Consider the following 19,360-nt stretch of genomic DNA (forward strand, 5'->3'; position numbering starts at 1 on the left):
CTGCCCATATACAGTACATATATAGTGGTTAAATATTGGCCTAAGATACATATGTATCTGTACAGATACAAGTTTGTTATTAAGAAAGCATTAGGTGATTTTATTTCAGTCTTAAGATGGTGTACTGCAATAAAAGACTTTTATTGCAGAGTATGTTAAAATATTTATCTTTCTTTCTTTTTTTACTCTGAGCAAAATGCATCTCTCATCATAAGGTTTATGTATATTGTACACTGTACCAGTCTCATTAAATAAATGTGCTTTAATTTTAGTTTATCAATTTATTCAGGTTAGTAAAATACTAAATCAATGTTACATGAACATACTTGTATCCCGCTTACATGCTGTGTCTCTCATCCTCACACATTTTGTTTTTGTAGCAATGGATTTCAGAATGCGTGGAATATAAAGTTACATATATGTAGTTTACATATGTAGATATTGTTACATATGTAGTTTGAAACCACCTTCACTTGACATTGCACAGCGCCAGAAATTGTCTTTATTTATTTAGATGCCAATCACCCCGCCATAAGAATTGCAGTTACAAGTAGATACATCAAACTGTAGGTGGCGCTTATCACAGAATGGGACGGGACACCTGACACAATGATGGAGATTCCAGGTTTACACAGCTCACAGTCCACGCCACAGAAGGCACATGAGTCCAGGGTCCGCAGGTCCTCCAGGTTGTACGTCCTGGTGGCTTTTCTCGCTGTAAAGAAGGTTAACTTTAATTCTGCAAACCAACTTGAACAACTTCAGTAACCAGCCTAGCTGCATACTCACTTGGTTCATAGTAATCATATACACACACTACTGCATCTTGTATACGAGCCACCTTGTAAATCCTGATGAAGGGAAGTTTGACGCAGACCTCTGTAGTGTTCAGCTGTAAGTGACATTACAGTCTCAAACTGTTCAATCACAAAATTACTCTGCATATAATACTTACCGAGTGAAAATAAAGAATGACTTTATCAGATAACGTCTGCGTCTTGGGGATCAGGTCTGTGGGTGCGGTGGCTCCAGGGGAAATGGTGAATCCACTGAGCATGCCCACATTTAGAATGGCCATCCCAGTCGTGTTGATCGTCTCCTGGTCCTTCAGTCTGAAGAAAGACACAGAAAACCACAGTTGTAATTGAATTTATCTCAAGTGTAAGGAATTTGAGTGACTCCTAGCAGTTTGGTGATGGCCTTATGTTTATAACACTAAAAAGATCTGTAAAAAAGGGGTAGGCAGGATAAATGTAAACTTCTCCCTTCTCCATTTTGAACTTGTGCTGTTGTAAATCATGTAAATTTAACTTTTGAAGTATTCTTTAGGCCCGTAGGCTTGATTAGATAGAAAATTAAGCGTGAAATGGTGGAGCGTGAAACACCCGAGAGGACTTTCAATAAATTGTCTTCAGCTTAGACCACTCTACTACCACATTAGGGAGCAGTACACATTTAAATTGAACTTAAATACATTTATGACTACATACCTCATACAAACTGATAACTGCAATCGGTTATAGTCCTCTCCTTGTGCGTAAACTTCCACATTTAATAAGAAGGCTTCCTCGTTCATGATGTGCTGGAGGTTTTCTGAAAAGCTTTTGATGTCCATATTGTAGAAAACATTCATCTGATGAAATGAGCAGAAGTATTATTCAGTTAGGTGCCACTTTTCATGTACTCAGTGAGGGCCTTTAATACATGTCATGCTTAAATCAATTATAAACGACTGCCTCAGTTTATGTACTTGTATTGAATAAACACTGAACTCTATTTCAAATGACGATTCAAATATAGACATGGTGTTCAAGATTTGTTTGTTTTTGAATATACTTTTGCCCTGGCCTTTTCAGAAAAAATAAATAAATAAATAAATAACAAACACAATGTGACAGTTGGGGACAAAGGCATGGCAAAAACAGTTTGGAGAGATATCATCAGAACAAATGAATGTGTAGAGGAAGTAGAAGGATGCAGTATGTGCTCCAGATGTGAACTTCTGGCAGCCCGTTATCATGAGACATTTGCATGCGACATTTGCATTTCTTGGCTTATTGTGTGTATTATAATGCTTTATTCACTACAATGTGGAAGCTGAACTGAACACATTTACTGTGGTCAATGTTCAGCTTATTGAACCGGTCCGGATGTTTAGTGGCTTGTGTTGCATGTATGTAAATATTCAGCAAATGTATATGCATGTATAACTTTTATGCACAAATGGAAGTGACCATTTGTACCTGAAATGTAGCAAATCCTCTTCCTTCCAGGTATAAATCCAGTTTTAGGTCATTTTCAACCATAATCTTAAAAACAACACAGAACATAGTGCAGACATTTATTTATTACAATTCAGTTTCAAAAGTAAAATCAATGCATAAAATTGACATAACATTACCTCTCTGCTCATATACATGCGGTAGTTGGTTGAGTTGATCTGATGAACTGAAGAAAAGGATGTTGTCGGGGAAGTTATCGTAAGATTGAGGTTAATAGCACTGGCTCCACTGACAACAGTGAAATCTGCCAAAGCCTGAAGAGCCACCACTGTGTCCTATCGAAGAAAATAATATCAGGTCATGAACATAAGTGTCATTAAGGTGAGACACTACAGGAAAAACTTTTCCCCCGTTTTAGTTTTTTTTTTTAGTTTTCGGTTTTACATGAAATTATGAAAACCGAAGAAGTTTTAGATTGATATCTCTAAATGTAAGATTTTTGTTCCTATTCACCTGCAAGTGTCTTGCCTTAAGTATTTGAGAATACGGTAATAGTTAAGTGTACCTGAGTGCTAACAAAACCGCCAAGATGGTTCCTTTGGTTGCTGAGCCATTTCATCAGAGAAATGGCCTCCACAATGTCCCCACTTTTAAAATATGCCAGGAGAATGTATGCAGCAATTTCAATCGGAACGGAGTGAGGCTGCTCATGCAAGTGAGTGCTGCCAGAAGACATCCATGTTTTGACGCCATCTTAAATATAAAACAACTGGTTTAGATAGTTTCCAAATAGAATGTCTTCTTTCTCCTTCATGAGCAAGAAGTACTACTGTACCTTGAATGTCTGCCCTCTTACTGAGCTCTGCCAAGACTGTAGACACCCTTGGACTGGTGGCAAGGGATAAGGCATAGGCCACGAGAGACAGAGTGTAGTTACTGACCACTGTGGATACTTTGCTCTCCAGGTATGTTTGAGCCAACAAAACTTGGTCCTCATATCTTTCCTGTACATACGTTATTGTTTTGATTAAAAAAAACAGTATATATCTGTAAAGAACGGCAAATGTCAGTTACTCACAGCAGTGCTCTGGTCCTCCAGTAGTGTTATCAGGACATATGCAGTGAGTGCCACATGATCACTGTCCAGTCCTGCCTGCATCTCTGTGTGCATGGCTGTTCCCACCTCTCTGAACTCTCCCTCTTTTCCCTGCTGGTTCAGCAGCCAGTCCCGGGCCCTGGTAAGAACATTCTGCCCCACTGTGATGTAGGGCTGGGCCTTCTGGAAGCACTTCACCACAAATGCCGTCAGCCTAAGATCACACAAAAAAAAAAGGAAATAGAGAAACTAATGCCTTTTCAATTTAATGTCAAACTCTTTATATTTATTTCTGAGTTTGGGCAAAAGTAAAATTGATATAATTCCACATAACATTAATAACATAGTAAAATCTTTGTTCTTACCATGTACTACCAGAACTGTCACTTGCTCTAAAAGCTCCAAATGAGCCATCACTTCGCTGGTATAACAACTGCCTCCGATATCCTTGTTCACAAAGACCATTCACAGGTCAAAAGAACATTTTTGTATATCATCATTAAAAGTAGTGTCCATCATACCTTCTTCCAAATGCCTCATAGCTTTGCTCCTGATGCCGGCGTCATCCTGTCCAGACATCAAGTATTGCAAAACATAAATACTGGGAGCAAAGTGGACCAAGTTTTGCTCTCCACAAGCAAGAGGCAGGTCCACCAGGGAGTCCAACTGGTGAATGGACAAGGCCAGTACGTCACCTGCAAAAAAGAACAACAGACGCGTTCTCTTTTGTCAGATTGACTTGTGTAATGGTGCGAATGGCAAACAATGTTCCTACCCCCTATAGCCAGATGTGCCCTGCGGGTGTCCGAGATCGCTCCTGGGGGAAAGGAGAAGGCAACAGACAAGTTGTTCGATGGCAGCTCCAAAAAGAGATTTTCCGAAACAGACTTTTCAACTCCCTCAGGCTGGTGAAACACAAGACGACTAAATGTAATTCTATCAAGCAGTTACAACAATACCGCTGAAATGTTTCCAGAGGTTCAAGCTTACCTTCACAAAGACGGTCCAAACCAGACTTTCTGATGCATCTGCAGACACAGCGTCCACAGAAATATCTACCTCCCCTAAAGCAATTACTCTGACAGGAAACATGGCTTTTGCAGAGACGTGGCTTCCTAACGTTAGCTTTTGGCCATTCACGACTGAGAGACCCCCGCGTTGAGCCAAAACAAACTCGAATGCATCACTTTCCGCCAGCAGTAAAATTACCTAAATACAAATTCAAAAAATGAATACAGGGAGTTAATGGACTGAAGGTGTAAAACTATAGCAGGGGTTCAGATGTGTGACCAAAGACATACCTCAAGGTCCCGGTGTAGATGGTTGATGATGTCAATCTCCAGTACAATCTCCTCTCCTCTAATAAGGTGTGGAGGCACATTGAGAGAGAGGGAGAAGTCTTTTGTGACAGACAGCTGTTGGGGGGCACACAAAAGGGGATTGTGAGGTGCGTAAAGAGAATCTGTAAATAGTTGCAAAGTTACTATAATAAAAAAGTAAGTACCGTACTTTCTGGACAATAAGTCGCATTTTTCATAGTTTTGGCCGGGGCGCGACTTATACTTATATACATACTTCAGAGCCACTTATATGTGATATTAATTGTTATTTTCACACTGCAACCGCATTTCATATTATAGTGCAACTTATTTTTTTTTTCTTTTGCCAGCATTTTTTGGCTGGTGCGACTTATAGTCCGGAAAATACGGTAAATGAAAAATAATGCTAATTGATAATGAATGTTTTGTTTTTATGTCAACCTTTAATTCCCCAGATAAGTTTCCTTTTTTCTCATAACATAACATTATTTACATACTCATATATAGTAAACCACAGAAAAGCACATTTCTCGAAAGAAAAACTTTTGTTTACCAACCCCAATTCCCTATTTTTCTAACAGCTATATGGTATATAAAGTAAATTGTAATAATTACAGTATTGTTTTCTGTTTAATTGGCAAAAGGTACATTTGTGTACATTTTACTATTTACTTTCTGTGACATGAAGCCCAGTCCGTGTTGTTGGGACAATACGAAAGCTGCAACTCTGAGGGAGTTCACACCATCTGGCACAGGTATTTTCTCACTCGTCCACGTAGTATCACTGAAAAATTATAACCACAGTATTTGCCTATTCATAGCTTCAGTTTAAGATTCATAAAAAGAGTTATGTACCTCATTGTCGCCTCCAACCACAGCAGAGGTTCAGCTCCATCCATAAAGTGGTACCAATATTTCTCCATCATACCTGCATCCAAGAGAAAAGAGCTTGGCTTAGAATAACCCAATTATTTTTTAAAATAATTATGGCTAGATTAATTATGTGGTTAGATTGTCACCATACCCTGGGTAAATCCACCGGACTGCTGTGTTTGATACAGTTTACCATTTGTCAACATACGGACATAACATTCCTTTAGAAAGAGAAAAAGATTGTTATAGGTTTTTAGCAGATGAAATTAGATCGAAGCACTTAACTATTGTTTTGTTTAAAAATATGGGTCAAGTCTTGGAGTGTGTAAGGTGAAGAAAAGAGTGTCTATTGCATGATTGTCGGCTATTGTGTCAATGCGCCTGGAGTTAACCTTGGAACCCTGCACTAGAACCCTCTTACAGAAAGCTGGAGTCACTTCCAGACAAAGGAGGCATATATCTTACAGCCTGAGTAACTGGTTTTGCCACAACATATATAAAAGTAATCTTACAAGCAAGTCATAAACACAATGTCTGTCTATTCACACTTTGATAAGATAAAACAAATACATTCAAAAATATTATTTAATGGTATACAAACTATAAAAGGCAAGTAGATTTGGTGAATGTACCTCTTCCATTTCAAAGTGACTGGAAATGTCTGGCGCGGAGTCGTGTGTGCCCATGATGACGATGCCCACCTCAGAGCCACTGTCAGGCCCAGTCACACTGAGGGTCACATGTTCCCCCGGCTGAGCCTTCTCACTGCTCCAGCTGAGGAAGATCTGTAAGACAACAAACAGGTAGTTTATGTATAACAGAATCTATATAATTTAGTAAGTCGTTTACGATATGAATGTGAAAAGTTAGGTACTTGCTAAGTATGTCAAATCTTTTATGTACCGGTTTTTGTTTGACCAGAATATCTGCGGTGTCGCTCATGATCTCCCCGTCAGCGAGGACACAGTAGACGGTCACACAGGCTTGAGGGACCCAGGCTGCTGTGGGAGTCAGTGAGAGAGAACCAAACTCCTTTGTCCCAGCAGCCACTACCTGCCCCTTGGACTTCACCTGGAAAAACACACAATGACACAGAGACAATTGGACTAGTGCTGGAGCATGTTTTGTACTTACTAAGAACTAGATATATTAATAATTACATGAGACGTACCACATAGTGAAGCAATTTGGGCTGGACCGAGCTCGCCAAGGTTATTTGAACAGGTGATCCCATCTAAAATAGTCATTAAAATGGCAAATGCATCATTAAAAACTGTATTTGTGCGTAACAGATGAATACAAAATGTAGTGTACAAGACAGTCTGATTTTGGTTACCTGTGTGGAACTTATTGGCGAGATCTGGATATAAGAACCACTTGGAGACGGGTGAGTTTTGGAAAGATTCAGAGCAACAACACTGGACTGGAATCTTGCCTGTTCGCAAAAATAACTTAAATTGATTGATTTCACAACATGTTTACTTGTCCGACCTTTTTAGGGAGGGTAATATTTTGTTCTTTACTGAAACTACTCATCTTACACACTGAAACTGGCGAACACTGGCCTCCCCCCTGAGGATCTACGTACCATTTAAATCAAATGCTCACCTGAAGAAAAAGCACCTCTATTTCAGCTTGTAATCTGAAGCCCAGGTGGACAATCCCGTCTTCGGGCACCGGAAGTGTGAGAGATGTGGGCTCAGCAGCATCCTTGGGGGTTTTCTGAGTTATCTCAATCACTGCAGACTCACGCAGATCCGCTGAGCTCATAGATTGCTGGTCAAAGCGAGTTATCTTAAGCTGCAGAAAAAAATGAATTATTACCAAAAATAATTGTGTGGACTGTGGAGGAAGTACACATATGTACAAAAGTCACTACAAAATTGAGTAAGAATGTACATCCATCCAAATTACACACTCCTGGCCATCAGGGAGCACAAACACGTATAATGGCATAAAAACAAAAAACAAAAATGTACTTTCCATTATAATGATGTACCTTTGCAAAGAACTCCATTCCCGGCTTCAGCGCTGGAGGATAGTCATGTAGGCTTAGGTGATACATCTCCTTGGAAATTTGAACAGTAACTTCTTTAGTCACTTCAATTCCTTTGTTGACTTTAGAATGAAATAAAATACACCACTGTAATGAATATTTTTTGAAAGGTACATAATTTCAAATACCACAGTCCCCTGGTATCTTACTTGTGGAATTGCCAGTAACAGCAGCATGGACATGGACAATAACATCTTTGCCACTTTGTACTTTTGCATATAGTGGATGAAGATCATCTTTACTAAAATGAAACTGTGTTGACCCAAAGATCTGAAAACAACACATTTAGCCAAGTGTCCACAGAGCGTGCCTGATAAGAGTCTCTCAAAAACAGTGTACCTCTTTTGTGTGAGTCAAAGTGAAGGTGGAGTCGTCATTAGCTGTGGGTAGTGTGAGTGTCACCTTAACCGTCCCATGCACCGGCTGTCCACTGGAGTAACTAGTGTGGGAAATATGACCAATTTATATGTATTCATGTACTTCCATCACTTTCTTTTGCACTTTTGGTACTTACATTGCTCTCACCGACCCAGAGATATCCTCATGTGCCAGAACATGGGACGGTGTGTTGATCAAAACATCATAAACAGGATTTTCTGTTAAGAAGAAGTAGAAGACATTCAATTATGAAAATATACTTGGTTATTATTATTTATTTGGTCAATAAAAGCCATATAATTGGACTATGAGATTAGTAAAAATCTTTTACATAACACGACATATAAGGCCGCAGTTATTTTATTACTTGGTTTAGGGATTTTTAAATTAAATTATATTGCACAGGTGGACGGAATATAAATATAATTTCAATTTCAAAAGATGTTTTCTTCCGGGTTTGCCCAAAACGCATCACGGGAGGAGAGGGGGGGGAGACGCAGCGCGCAGGAGCTTGTAACAGTAGATTTAGCGTGTTTTAGACAGACAGAACCGACGCTTAAATGTGCACCCTCCCCCACCCACCCAGTCACGGCAAAACGTGCAGAAGAAAATGGTAAACAGGTTTAAAATGCGTATATGCGATATAAAGGCGCGCAGCAGCAGGGAAACGGGCGCAGAGCAGCTGGCAGTCAGACTTCCGCATGAATTTGGTGAGAAATTGCTTCACGCGCTCTTGTCTTTTGACTTAATACCGCTTTTTACATTTAATTTAATGCTATTTTGCTTTGCCGGCGGTACTTTATAAAAAAAAAATGACAATAATTGATTTTATTTATATTGTATAAATCAATCATCTAAGTGCGGCGGATCCGTAAACCAAGTAATAAAATAACTAAGGCCTAACTACAAATCAGATTTATTAAAAGAATCTCAATCTTACCAAAATGTTCCACAAGAAACGTTATATGATCAGTCAAACCCTGAAAAAAAGAAAAGACCAATTTTGAAAAACAGACCTAAATAGCGTAACATCACAAAGCTATTATTAAAACCTACATTGATCGTCGTTGTGACTGTCCACTGTCCGAGTGGAGCGGCCTGGGACAGGGTGAAATCCCACAACACAATCCCATTATTCCCACTGGACTGAGACGTGTCTGTGATAACTCCATTGGGATTCTGTGTGTAGCCAAAACAGATTTACAATTCAAAAAATTCTAATGCTTAATACTGAAAAAATACAATACATACATTTATAGAGAGCTCCATTTTGCCATTGTAGGGATGATTATCCAGGTAGACTGATGCCACCCGGACCCTGACGTGGTCCCCAGGCTGGTAGCGTAGTCTGTCTGTCTGAATGAATGTTGTGACATTTCTGGGACTAAACGTTATGGTCGTGGTGTTAGTAAAAATAACTTCATCGCTCTTGTAGCCCCTCACAGTCAGGTTGAGCGGAGAACGAAGATTTGAGTCGTAAATCTGCAAAAGATTTTCACTCTAAAGTTAGTAAAGGAGAAAAAAAAGTCAAGTAGAAAATATAAAATGACTTACAGGAGGAAGCGTGAGCAATCCTGTCACATCTTTGGGAAAACAAACAGTTATTTAGCTCAGAAAGTGTCCTGAATTAAATCTGATGTTCTGTTTTTAAAACATTTCTCATAAAAAACGTCTTTAAGTCTTCACCTTTTGTAAAATCTTCAGACTTCACCGTTTTGACATCGCCCTTTACAACCTCCGCTGTGACACGGACATTGAAATCTGCCAGGACGGTCACCGCTAACGACGTGGGCATCCCGACGTGAATCTGCTCCGGTACCGAGACCAGGAAAAGAGCGCTAGAGCAGGAAAAGAACACTTAGGTCCATTCAAAAATACTACGTTGGGTATTAAGACAGTTTCCTACCTGGGCGATTGCAGATATGATCCAGGTACATTTAGACCAATAATTCCCAAACACAAACCTATTCTATAAAGGCATGCCATGTTGACCGTTGAACATGCACTTTTGAGTCCGCTCCGAGAAGCGTACCTGTCTTATACCTGAATGCAAATCCCCGCCTCCATCGCCCCAGCCTGATCACATGACCAAATACTCACAGGTAGTATCACATGTGAACAAAAGCTGTGGTCTGGAGGGGTTGGAGTACAGAGACGTTTCAACGCCTTGGCCCACGGGGGTCGAGGCTCAACTGTCTATTCACAGGCTGACAATTCACATCACTGATACGAAGGTATAGGCGACTCTGCGGTTACAGAATCTGTGAAATATGTGAGGGGATGAGCATGGCAGTTGTAGGAGAGACAGATTGAAGAACAATGGAATTGAAGATGACCAAAATATTGATAATATTGTTAAGAAGGTATGAAACATTTGAATATCGAGTAAATCGTAATTTTTTAAAAATATATAACAAAGTCTGTAATCTGGATGTTTATGCATTTAGTAATTTCACATTTCTGACACTTTAACCTCAACTAACACATTTAAAGACGTGTGTGTGGTTGTCTGCTCTTGTTGCAACAGAAATCAAAATTTTAAGTTTTGCTATGTCACCCCAAGCCCTTTAAGATACTGCTTAAGCCACATTTCACGAGACATGATAATTGTAAAGCCAATACCAACATTTCCAAGAGGAGCAGGGGGAAGCGCATTACTTGATATGATTGTCAATTTTCCATCATGAAAAATACACTCATTGATCCTTGAGTCTTTATCTGCTCCATATTAATATTTGTGCACAAGAGCCCAATAAGATAAGATAAGATAAGATAATCGAGCCCAATATACATTTCAACTTAAAATAAATAATAGTGGCTTAACCATATGGCCTTGCAATATTTCTGATAAAGATTAAGAGAGTTTTAAAATATTCTACATGTTTCATTATCAAAATCTGTTCAGTATCTAGTTTAAATGCTAGTTATATAAATGAGAATCAGAAACATGCAGTACCTCCTACTGGACTGCAGAGGGCAGCACAGTCAAGCTTTTACAAATGGGGAGGGGGAAAGCCATGAACTACACAAACGGTTACAGCTTTAATATTTTTATTACTTTGGTATTTTTACACTAGTTACATAAAATTCAAAGTTTTAAATTCACAATTATTTCGGCACATGTTAGTACTGACATAATGGAATGATTTGCATACTGTGATGACGCTGGTGTAACTGGACAAGCCTTCTAGTTCAGCCATTTGCTTCAGCTCCAATGTATTCAACGTGTGCAACGTCTAACCAGTGACATGTAGTATTCATAGGCCCATTTGTTTTCATACAGTATGTCAGTGTGATTAATTCTAATGAAAAGAGCTTGCTTTTAGACAAGTCTTCAAAGACGGTTGCACTACTTCTGAATGCACACGAAGCCCTACAGCAGATTGTAACATTATCAAACAAAGTGCAGATGTAAGTGCATATTTACAGGGTGCTAAACAGAACTAGGGAAAAGGAGCCTCTTCAAAATGAAAGAAAGGGGTTAAAGTTTGAAACATATAGCACATGAAAATAAACAGTTTAAAAAACTGCAAACAAAATTGAAAGGCATGCTGGGATACAGTACTTTGTCAGTGAGGTGTCAGTGAGAAGGTTAAGGCACTTAAGCATTTTAAGTATTAAATCCTTTTCAAACTTTATGAAAGCTACAAATATTGCTTTGCAACAAAATGCAAAATGTCCATGGCTCTAGCACTCCAGAAAATGTGTAAATATTAATTTAAATCTGATTTGGTTTTTGAGCAAAAAAGTAACCTCTTGTTTACATTAATTCAGAAAAATATCCAATTTGTCTGCATAAACACTGGACATAACTGTGTATTATGTCACAGTCCTAGATGTGCTTCCTTTGATCATCCTCCATTATGAGTCCTTAAGAGTACCTCTATCACATTTCAAAGTGTCGGTACACACTCTCCACATAGCTCAGGACCCTCTGCCAGTCCGGACCACCCACTCTGAGCATCTCCTCCAAAGTCTGCAGCACAGATACAAATACATCACAACCTTATATTTTCTGAATCTATGTGGAATTAGTCCAATATTGAAGGGCACAAACGCATACCAAAGTTGGCTCTATTCCCACACTCTCCCCAGTTTTGAATGCCAGGCTGAGGTTCTCTCTCTGGGAAAGCAAGCGTACAATCAATAGTTGAACACAATAAATCATTGTGTCCCTGTCATTGCACAGGCAGCGGCGGCGGCGGCAGCAGCAGCAGCAGCAGCAGCAGCAGCGGCGGCGGCGGCAGCAGCAGCGGCGGCGGCGGCACATACCTTGTTCTCTGGACTGAGGCTGTTGTAGGGGATGTGTGAGGGGAGGTACGTGTGGTAGATGGCACAGAAGGCCAGACCGTCGGCCCAGCTGCTGCTGAAGTTGGTAATGTCAATATTCTGAGTAAAAAGGAAAACGCACAGTGAATATTAAGGCACCTGTACAATGGGATCAGTACATAACTGTGTACCAAGAACTATTTAATAATTGCATTTCCTGAATAAATGCACATCAATTCAAGTTACTATATTTCCACCAATACAGTATTAAATAAACACCCCTTCAGTGGTGCAATATAAAAGGGCATAAGGATATGAACTCTTGCCATCTCTGAATATGAGACATTAATTTCTGCTAATACATACATTTTTTATTCAGTCATTTTCATGTTTATTCTTGTGTAAAAGCCTTCAAGAAAGTTTATTTTGCTTCTCTTGTGAAGTTGTCACATGTGCCCTTTAGATTCTAAGGCCTTTCGACATTACATGCATTAATCGAGCCCAGTGGTGTGTATGGTGGACCTTGTAGCCTTGAGTTCGATTCTGGCACCAGCGAAGCAGCGAGTTCCTTTTGGAGCCTCCATGGCGACGCAGCAGCAGATTAAAGCCATCCTGTGACCTGTCAACCCACGTACAAAAGACAGAGACATACTGCGTGAGTTGTAGCTTTGTTATGAAAAGAAATTGAACAAACATGGGAGAGTAATTTAATGTTGGCATCCGGTCTTGTATACTGAGGTTGGCCATTAAGTAGGGAAACAAAAACCTAATAAAAGTGCACTATGTAACTTTTCTGGTGGGGGGAGGGGTCTGCTACCTGCTTGTCTCCATGGAGATGTTTTTGCCTTGAATGTTCCGCAGTATGGCGCCGAGCTTGTCCATCTTGCATTTACTACAGGTGTTTTTATTGAAGAAAAATACCTTAAAAACTTGCATTCTTACTGTAGAATGCATGTGTACTTGGCCTTACTGTGGAACATTCCAGGCATCACAATAACATCTCCATGGAGACAAGCAAATAACAGACCCCTCACCAGAAAAGTTACACGATCCACCTTTAAAGAAAGGAGAGCACTCACTTTGCGGGTGGCAGATCAAGAGAAGAGTTGTACTTATTTAATGACTCTTCACGCTTTCCTGAAATATCAATAAATACACATGATTATTATCCACAAGATAATTATACTGTAAACCACAATGTATCTAAAAACAATGAAATGTTAAGCAAACTACACTTGCCTTTATCTGAGCTTTTGTTGTCTTGCCAGTCCAAGCTTCTCTTGCCTCTTAGTTGTACCAGGTTCTAAAGACAAAACACTATTAAAAGACAAGCCACACATGTTTTACTAAAATGATCATGGGCATAAAAGTCACCTTGTTTGTAAACCCAGATGTTGAGATTGTACTTGATTGGGTATTTCTGTTCTGAACTGTAGAAAACTCTGCTGATGCTGGTAATCTGGACAGGCTCCTATAAAGGGAGAAAGAATTATGCAAGGACCTGACACATTGTGAGGGGCAATAAACTCGCCTTTTTATTTTTAATAAAATGTTTTGGCTTCATAAAAGAATTGCCTTAAATAAATTGAGTCAAGTAAATATAATAAACACAAACAGTAGGAGGCATAATGTAAATGTACATTTTGGATCGTGGTTCTTGACAGAGATATATTTGAGCTCATGCCAAACAAACAAATCTTTTGTGCCACTTGTGAAGCTCCGCCCACTCTATTCAAATGAACGTGCTCTGTACACTGCCTCACAAACACCCACTCTGTGCTGCCTGCAGTCAAAACATTGTATGCTTGCCCATTGTATGGACTGAAAACACTATTAAAACGGATTGTATTTGAATTACATTGAGGCGTATTTTTATTTATGATACGCTAGTAGCGTGCAGTGACCTATGGATGGTCAAGCAGACTTGGGGTGTTCAATATTTAGTGGATAAGACATAATATTATGTATAATAAGCAAAGTGGGGGTTTGAACCCCAGCCTCCCACATGAAGGGCAAAGAAGACCTCTCCTCCTAAACTAAACTTTCATACCTTAGGTAGGTGCTGATTGGATTAAATAAGATGACTTCATTGACCAGTTCATTGCACAAATTAGCACTCTGTGTTGTTTAATCACTGGCTGCATTTCTAACTAACGTCTAATCATTAGAAACATGACCAAAGCTTTAGCTACAAAGACTTGTCCCTAAAAGACAGATTTTAAGTCTATTTGTTGAAACGTGGCACTGCTGTTGCTTCACTTCTCCTCTGCACATGCTCAGTTAGGGCAGAACCGGCAAACATCCAAGATTCCCACAGGTTTATTCAGCGTGGTTTGAGCATAGATCCATGGGATTGAGGCTGTGTCCTCAAAGCGCACGTGTCTGCTCTGGTTCTAAATTTTACCGACAGCTGCTTCTTTTAGAATCTAAATGCTCATGTTTGAGAGCTTAGCATAAACACACCTCTGAACACGATCACAGACTGAGCAGCTTCTGCAAAGTAAGAATCATGCTTCCCATGCAATACTGCCCAGCGGCCTGTAGCGGCCACTAAGACACCGCGAGTTCAGCCAAACTTCAGCAGCAGAAGTGAGGGGAAACAGGCTTATTTGGATATATTATAGAACAATTCATATAGGGTGACACAGTCATTTTATTGGTCAATCTCTGATTGCCTTGATTGCCCTGACCTCACACCATTGTGATATGCATTTTGTGACATTCAGCTTTAACATGGCTTAAAGCCGTCTTATAATGTCTCCAATAGTTGGTTAAACAATGGCATGCAAAAGATAGGATTTAGCACACTCTTTAAGAATGGAAAAACAATAGCGGTAATAAGATCAGTTCACTCAGAATAAAGTAGAAGATAGCATCATAGAACTACTTTGACGACATTGTAGAAGCATCTTAAAACATTCATACAAACCTTGACCTCTCTGTGGTGATGGGCCTTCGCGTCTCACTGGGTCGGACTTCCTCTCCACTTCGCCCCTCATTGGTCACATTTTTCAAGTACCTCTTGGTCACATCCTCATGTTTGGAGTTTTCATTGTCTTTTCCAGTGTCTCTGCGTTCACTTATCAGCCTGTGTGAGACCCTGTCCCTGCACCTTGGAGTCTCCTCTTTATTATCGCAGTTATTAGCACTGCTTTTCTCTACATTGTGGCCAGTATCATTGGTATCAGGTGTAGCAGTTATTCCCGCCAGCCTCTGCCTGCTCTCCTTCAACTCTCCTCTCAGGGTAAGCAGCTGCAGGTCGGCATCTTTCTGCCGCCGTTGAACCGCGGCGAGTTCCCGCTCCATGTCGTTGTGGGCCGACCGGAGAGCCGCCAACTCCTCCTCTGCCTCTGCACGCAACCGATCCGCCACGGATACCGCCACCTGCAGGTCAGCCTGGAACTGCAACCACTCTCCACGCTCAGTCTGGACAAAGAACAGCACAAATGGTGTCTGGACACTGATACAAACATTTGAAATGAATTAAGATGGATTATAGTCAAGTAACTGTGTATACAAGTAAATTAGATGCCTTTTTATGCTACGTAGAATTGATCAATGAAGGCGCAATTTTTTAAAAGGATGCATTTCAATTATTCAGAGCAAGGTTAATATACAGGGGACACAAACTATTGCGTTATAAGGAATAAAAACTGAATTTCGACAGACTTTTAAATAAAAAATGATAGCATAAACTGATCTGAAATTGTCTAAAGAGAAATAGCTGATAATGCTTTATTATTGTGAATTTAAAAGTCAGCTTGAAAAGTGCAAGTTTCAACAAGACCTGAGAATTAATAAATAAATGTGTGTACACAAGTGTTTTCACGATACTAACATTTCAAACTAGATTTTGATACAAAAGGTAAATACTCAATTCTCAATACTAACTTTGATATCATGATAATAACAAAACTAAAAAAACTAAAAACAAATAGGTCAAGGTTTTAGACAATAGACTGACAATGTTTCTTTCTTTATTAAACATTGTGGTCTTGTACTAGTTCTGATAAAGCTCAAGATCCTTCTAAAACTGTTAAAGAACAACATGAGACTTTCCTTTATCTATTTGGATTTATTTTTTGCTCAAATGAGTCTAGTTTGATAACAGTTTTAGTGTCAATTGCTACTTTTGAGACCTTACACTCAAGCATAGCCCTTACACCAGGCCAAACCATCCGTAAAATGTGACAAAAAAGACAAATTATCTCCACAGTTTTGGCAACATCATAATAACCGTTTCCATTGTCCTTTGTCAATAGTTTAACTTCAGACTCCAACATGGCCAAACACTACATTGTAGATTTAGCCAGCCTTCAAAAAGACTGATTAGAAATAAGAAAACAAAACAAAACGCAAACAATTCTAATCTACGAAAGTTCATCAGAAAAAAAAGGATTTAAAGAAAAGAAAAAAGTGCCTGAAAGGGGAATATGATGCAAAATAAACTATGGAGATATGAGAGCTATGGGAGCGCAGAGCTGAGCTGAATTGTAATTAGATGAAGAATGGCTATGGGACATGGAGGAGGCGCCGATATCCGAGCCAAGACGCTCCCTCATCTGACCAGCAGTGACTTAAGATCACAGCTGGACCCAATTACGCAGCGCACACATACAGACTCAGAGATCAGGTTCCCCTTTCTTCTCCTTAAACACCTCCTTTGTTCTTGTGCCTCACTACTAAACCACATTGTTAAGTCTCACACACTGTCTTGTCTGTGGGCATTTACTGGCACAATTTGTCATGTACAAATACAAGGGCAGTGCTAAACCATATGAAAAAAGTGCAAGAAATACGGTGATTTTTAACTTAATTTCTTTTACTTGAGAGATCGACCTAAACCGTGAAACAATAGGCTAATCCTCCAGCTATGTAGGGTAATCCTCAATTCTCCTGACTAAGCTTAGCAAATATCTGAAGATGAGCTCTGTATTGTGGTGGCCCACCGCTCCAGCAGCGGCATTGAAGGATGGGTCAAATGAGGAGGGCAAATTTCCCTACGGGGAAACAATAAAGTATATTTTTACCCGTTTTTTTACAATAATTTCCACCAAAAATGTGTTGTGACCTATTGTTTTATCTTGTTTTATCTTAAATGTTTTATCTTAAATGATGAACACCATTATGTCAAAACAGTACAGTATAGAAATGTCAGACGTAGGCACTTATTCAGAATTTACACTACTTATCCTCGAATTTGTAAGTGTGGACATTATCTGCTATAGAAAACAGGAAAAGGCTCCTCTGCTCATGTTGAGATTAGGGTGTGGGGCTGTCAGCATTGAGACAACCGCAGGCCCTCCCACCAGGGCTGACCCAATGCCCCACTGCATGACCAGATGTGGGATCCTGCTGACTCTTGCACGTGTACATTAAGATGCATGTTCGGGGTGTCGAAACATATGCAATTTTCCAACAATTCCCGGGAAAAGGTCAAGCCAAACTGGAAAAGTGGGAAGCATTGTCCAAACATCTGTCCCTGAATCACACCCACTCCCACACTTTATTGGACATACTTGGAGTAACATCCAAAGTGTGTCATGGATTTTCACTTGTCTTCTCAATCTATCTGGTGCACTCTCCTGAGACACTGCTGAGCCAAAAGGAAAATGACTTCACTTCTAATAAGTACTTTAGCCTACACCCAGTTGTGTCTGTCTATTAAGCCCAGATCAATGTCGTACAAGGAAGAGCATCTGGCTTAAAACAAACGCTATATTGTAATTGTTATTAAACACTGCTACGCCAAAAAACATGTTGTTCCATGTACCGGAATTAAAAGTGCACAATAATACTTTTCTGGAGTGAGGTCCGGCACGTGCTGGTCTCCATGGAGATTGCTTTGCCTGGACTGTTTCACAATTTGGCATTTAACTTTGATATCCTGCAATTATTTGATTAAAAAGGTGTTTGCTCAAAATTCCTTAAAAAACCCTTTTTCTACTCGGCGTCGTCTCTCCACTTAAATGTCCTGTAACTTGGCCTAGTGGTGACACGTGATTATATCACAGTATTTTGCTTTGGAAACAATCAGTCGAGACAAGTAGGAGGCAGATCTCCCACCAGTAAATTGACCTTTAAACTTAGGACAAAACTACCCAAACAATGTGACGTCCATGAAGTAATTATGATAAAACCAGGACAAACGTAATAAGAGTTTCTGTGCCTAAACCATGACTACACAGAACAAAGAGAAGCCTGGACTAAAAATCAATCAATCAATCAAAAAACAAATATATAAAATAAATAAATAATAAAAACTAAGCTGGTACCACCACCAGAGGGAGATTACAGATTGTACCACCAACGCCTGTACCCGCACCACCACTTGAAAACCACTGCTCTGTGTGATTTACATCAAATTAGGAGCAAACACTCACTCAAGCGTCCTCAAGCGTTCTTCCCTCTTGGCCCCTAGACACAATGCACTCTGCTGTGGTGCTGCACTGAAACAAGTAACCTGAAGATTCCTGGAATTTAGCATCATCACCCACATGGAACCAAGTCTAAAACAGGGCCTTATATTGAGCTCCAATAGAGAAACTACTAGAACCCTTCACTCCCTCTTACACACAGGCCATTCAACTATGGCGCCTTGAGGGGCATTTTCATTGTCGGCATGTTAGCCAAACTAAAGACTACATAAGCAACTGGCCAACGCTAACATTCTTAAGTGAATGCTGGAAAGGTACACAAGCTAAATATAGCAAATGGAATCCAATTCATCTTGAATACCTTCACTGATTTTCTTTTAAATTGGACATTAAAAATGCCATCAAGACATGAATCATGTACAGTATTTGTTAGGTCATGTCAATCAAGAAAATGATCCAAAACTGCGTTTAAAGATACAATTAAATGCACATAATTTTCCCCTTACTATACTTGGTCAAACTGATCAGGTAAACACTTTCAAAGCTCTTCCAAAGCCTGAAAGAATAAAGGACAGGGCAATACCATCATAAAGGTTACAGAATATCTATATGCAAATCTACATAAAAAGTCAATTGAAATCAAGCAAAGATAGGGACGCAGAGATAGACAGATGACATAGAAGAAGAAATACAGAGACGTTGTAGAAACTAAGCAAAGGCTGTTGTTGAGCAACTGTTGAAGCTATTGTGTTGGAGGCAAAGAGGCACAG

At 39.7% G+C, this 19,360-nt stretch overlaps 2 protein-coding genes across 2 annotated transcripts in view; both read right to left on the reverse strand.

Moving 5' to 3' along the window:
- Positions 1 to 212: 212 nt before the first annotated feature.
- On the reverse strand, positions 213 to 10,236 carry cd109 (CD109 molecule). The gene is made up of 32 exons (XM_072458046.1): positions 9,851 to 10,236; positions 9,631 to 9,782; positions 9,499 to 9,527; positions 9,196 to 9,426; positions 9,001 to 9,123; positions 8,885 to 8,924; positions 8,081 to 8,162; positions 7,906 to 8,005; positions 7,716 to 7,836; positions 7,510 to 7,628; positions 7,119 to 7,310; positions 6,847 to 6,945; positions 6,682 to 6,744; positions 6,414 to 6,581; positions 6,143 to 6,295; positions 5,662 to 5,731; positions 5,493 to 5,565; positions 5,310 to 5,421; positions 4,620 to 4,733; positions 4,309 to 4,527; positions 4,094 to 4,223; positions 3,840 to 4,013; positions 3,684 to 3,765; positions 3,301 to 3,532; positions 3,058 to 3,226; positions 2,788 to 2,975; positions 2,402 to 2,557; positions 2,244 to 2,309; positions 1,491 to 1,633; positions 956 to 1,112; positions 790 to 892; positions 213 to 715 (listed from the first exon to the last, which is right to left on the reverse strand). The coding sequence occupies exons 1-32, from the start codon at positions 9,928 to 9,930 to the stop codon at positions 522 to 524; spliced, it is 4,134 nt and encodes a 1,377-aa protein (XP_072314147.1). The 5' UTR covers positions 9,931 to 10,236; the 3' UTR covers positions 213 to 521.
- A 1,568-nt stretch (positions 10,237 to 11,804) lies between these two features.
- The window catches only part of LOC140371022 (uncharacterized), an 11,038-nt gene continuing 3,482 nt past the window's right edge, over positions 11,805 to 19,360 (reverse strand). Inside the window, exons 5-12 of the mRNA XM_072458296.1 lie at positions 15,143 to 15,639; positions 13,588 to 13,684; positions 13,444 to 13,516; positions 13,293 to 13,350; positions 12,736 to 12,832; positions 12,217 to 12,333; positions 12,008 to 12,067; positions 11,805 to 11,920 (exon numbers count right to left, since the gene is read on the reverse strand). Of these exons, the coding sequence (XP_072314397.1) occupies positions 11,831 to 11,920; positions 12,008 to 12,067; positions 12,217 to 12,333; positions 12,736 to 12,832; positions 13,293 to 13,350; positions 13,444 to 13,516; positions 13,588 to 13,684; positions 15,143 to 15,639 (1,089 nt within the window). The 3' untranslated portion in view covers positions 11,805 to 11,830. The remainder of the gene's footprint in view (positions 11,921 to 12,007; positions 12,068 to 12,216; positions 12,334 to 12,735; positions 12,833 to 13,292; positions 13,351 to 13,443; positions 13,517 to 13,587; positions 13,685 to 15,142; positions 15,640 to 19,360) is intronic.

The sequence above is a fragment of the Eucyclogobius newberryi genome, unplaced genomic scaffold (genome assembly GCF_026437365.1).
Source record: "Eucyclogobius newberryi isolate DKJ021-1_F unplaced genomic scaffold, fEucNew1.0.hap1 SCAF_21, whole genome shotgun sequence".
NCBI lineage: Eukaryota > Metazoa > Chordata > Actinopteri > Gobiiformes > Gobiidae > Eucyclogobius > Eucyclogobius newberryi.

What these genes read in the sequence shown, in the direction of transcription:
- cd109 (XM_072458046.1), bottom strand. Translation starts at nt 9,930, where the DNA reads ATGGCATGCCTTTATAGAATAGGTTTGTGTTTGGGAATTATTGGTCTA. An exon ending in TTCTGGTCAAACAAAAACCG is followed by an intron (nt 6,296 to 6,413) that starts GTACATAAAAGA and finishes GTTGTCTTACAG; the next exon opens with ATCTTCCTCAGCTGGAGCAG. An exon ending in GCATGTATATGAGCAGAGAG is followed by an intron (nt 2,310 to 2,401) that starts GTAATGTTATGT and finishes GTTGTTTTTAAG; the next exon opens with ATTATGGTTGAAAATGACCT.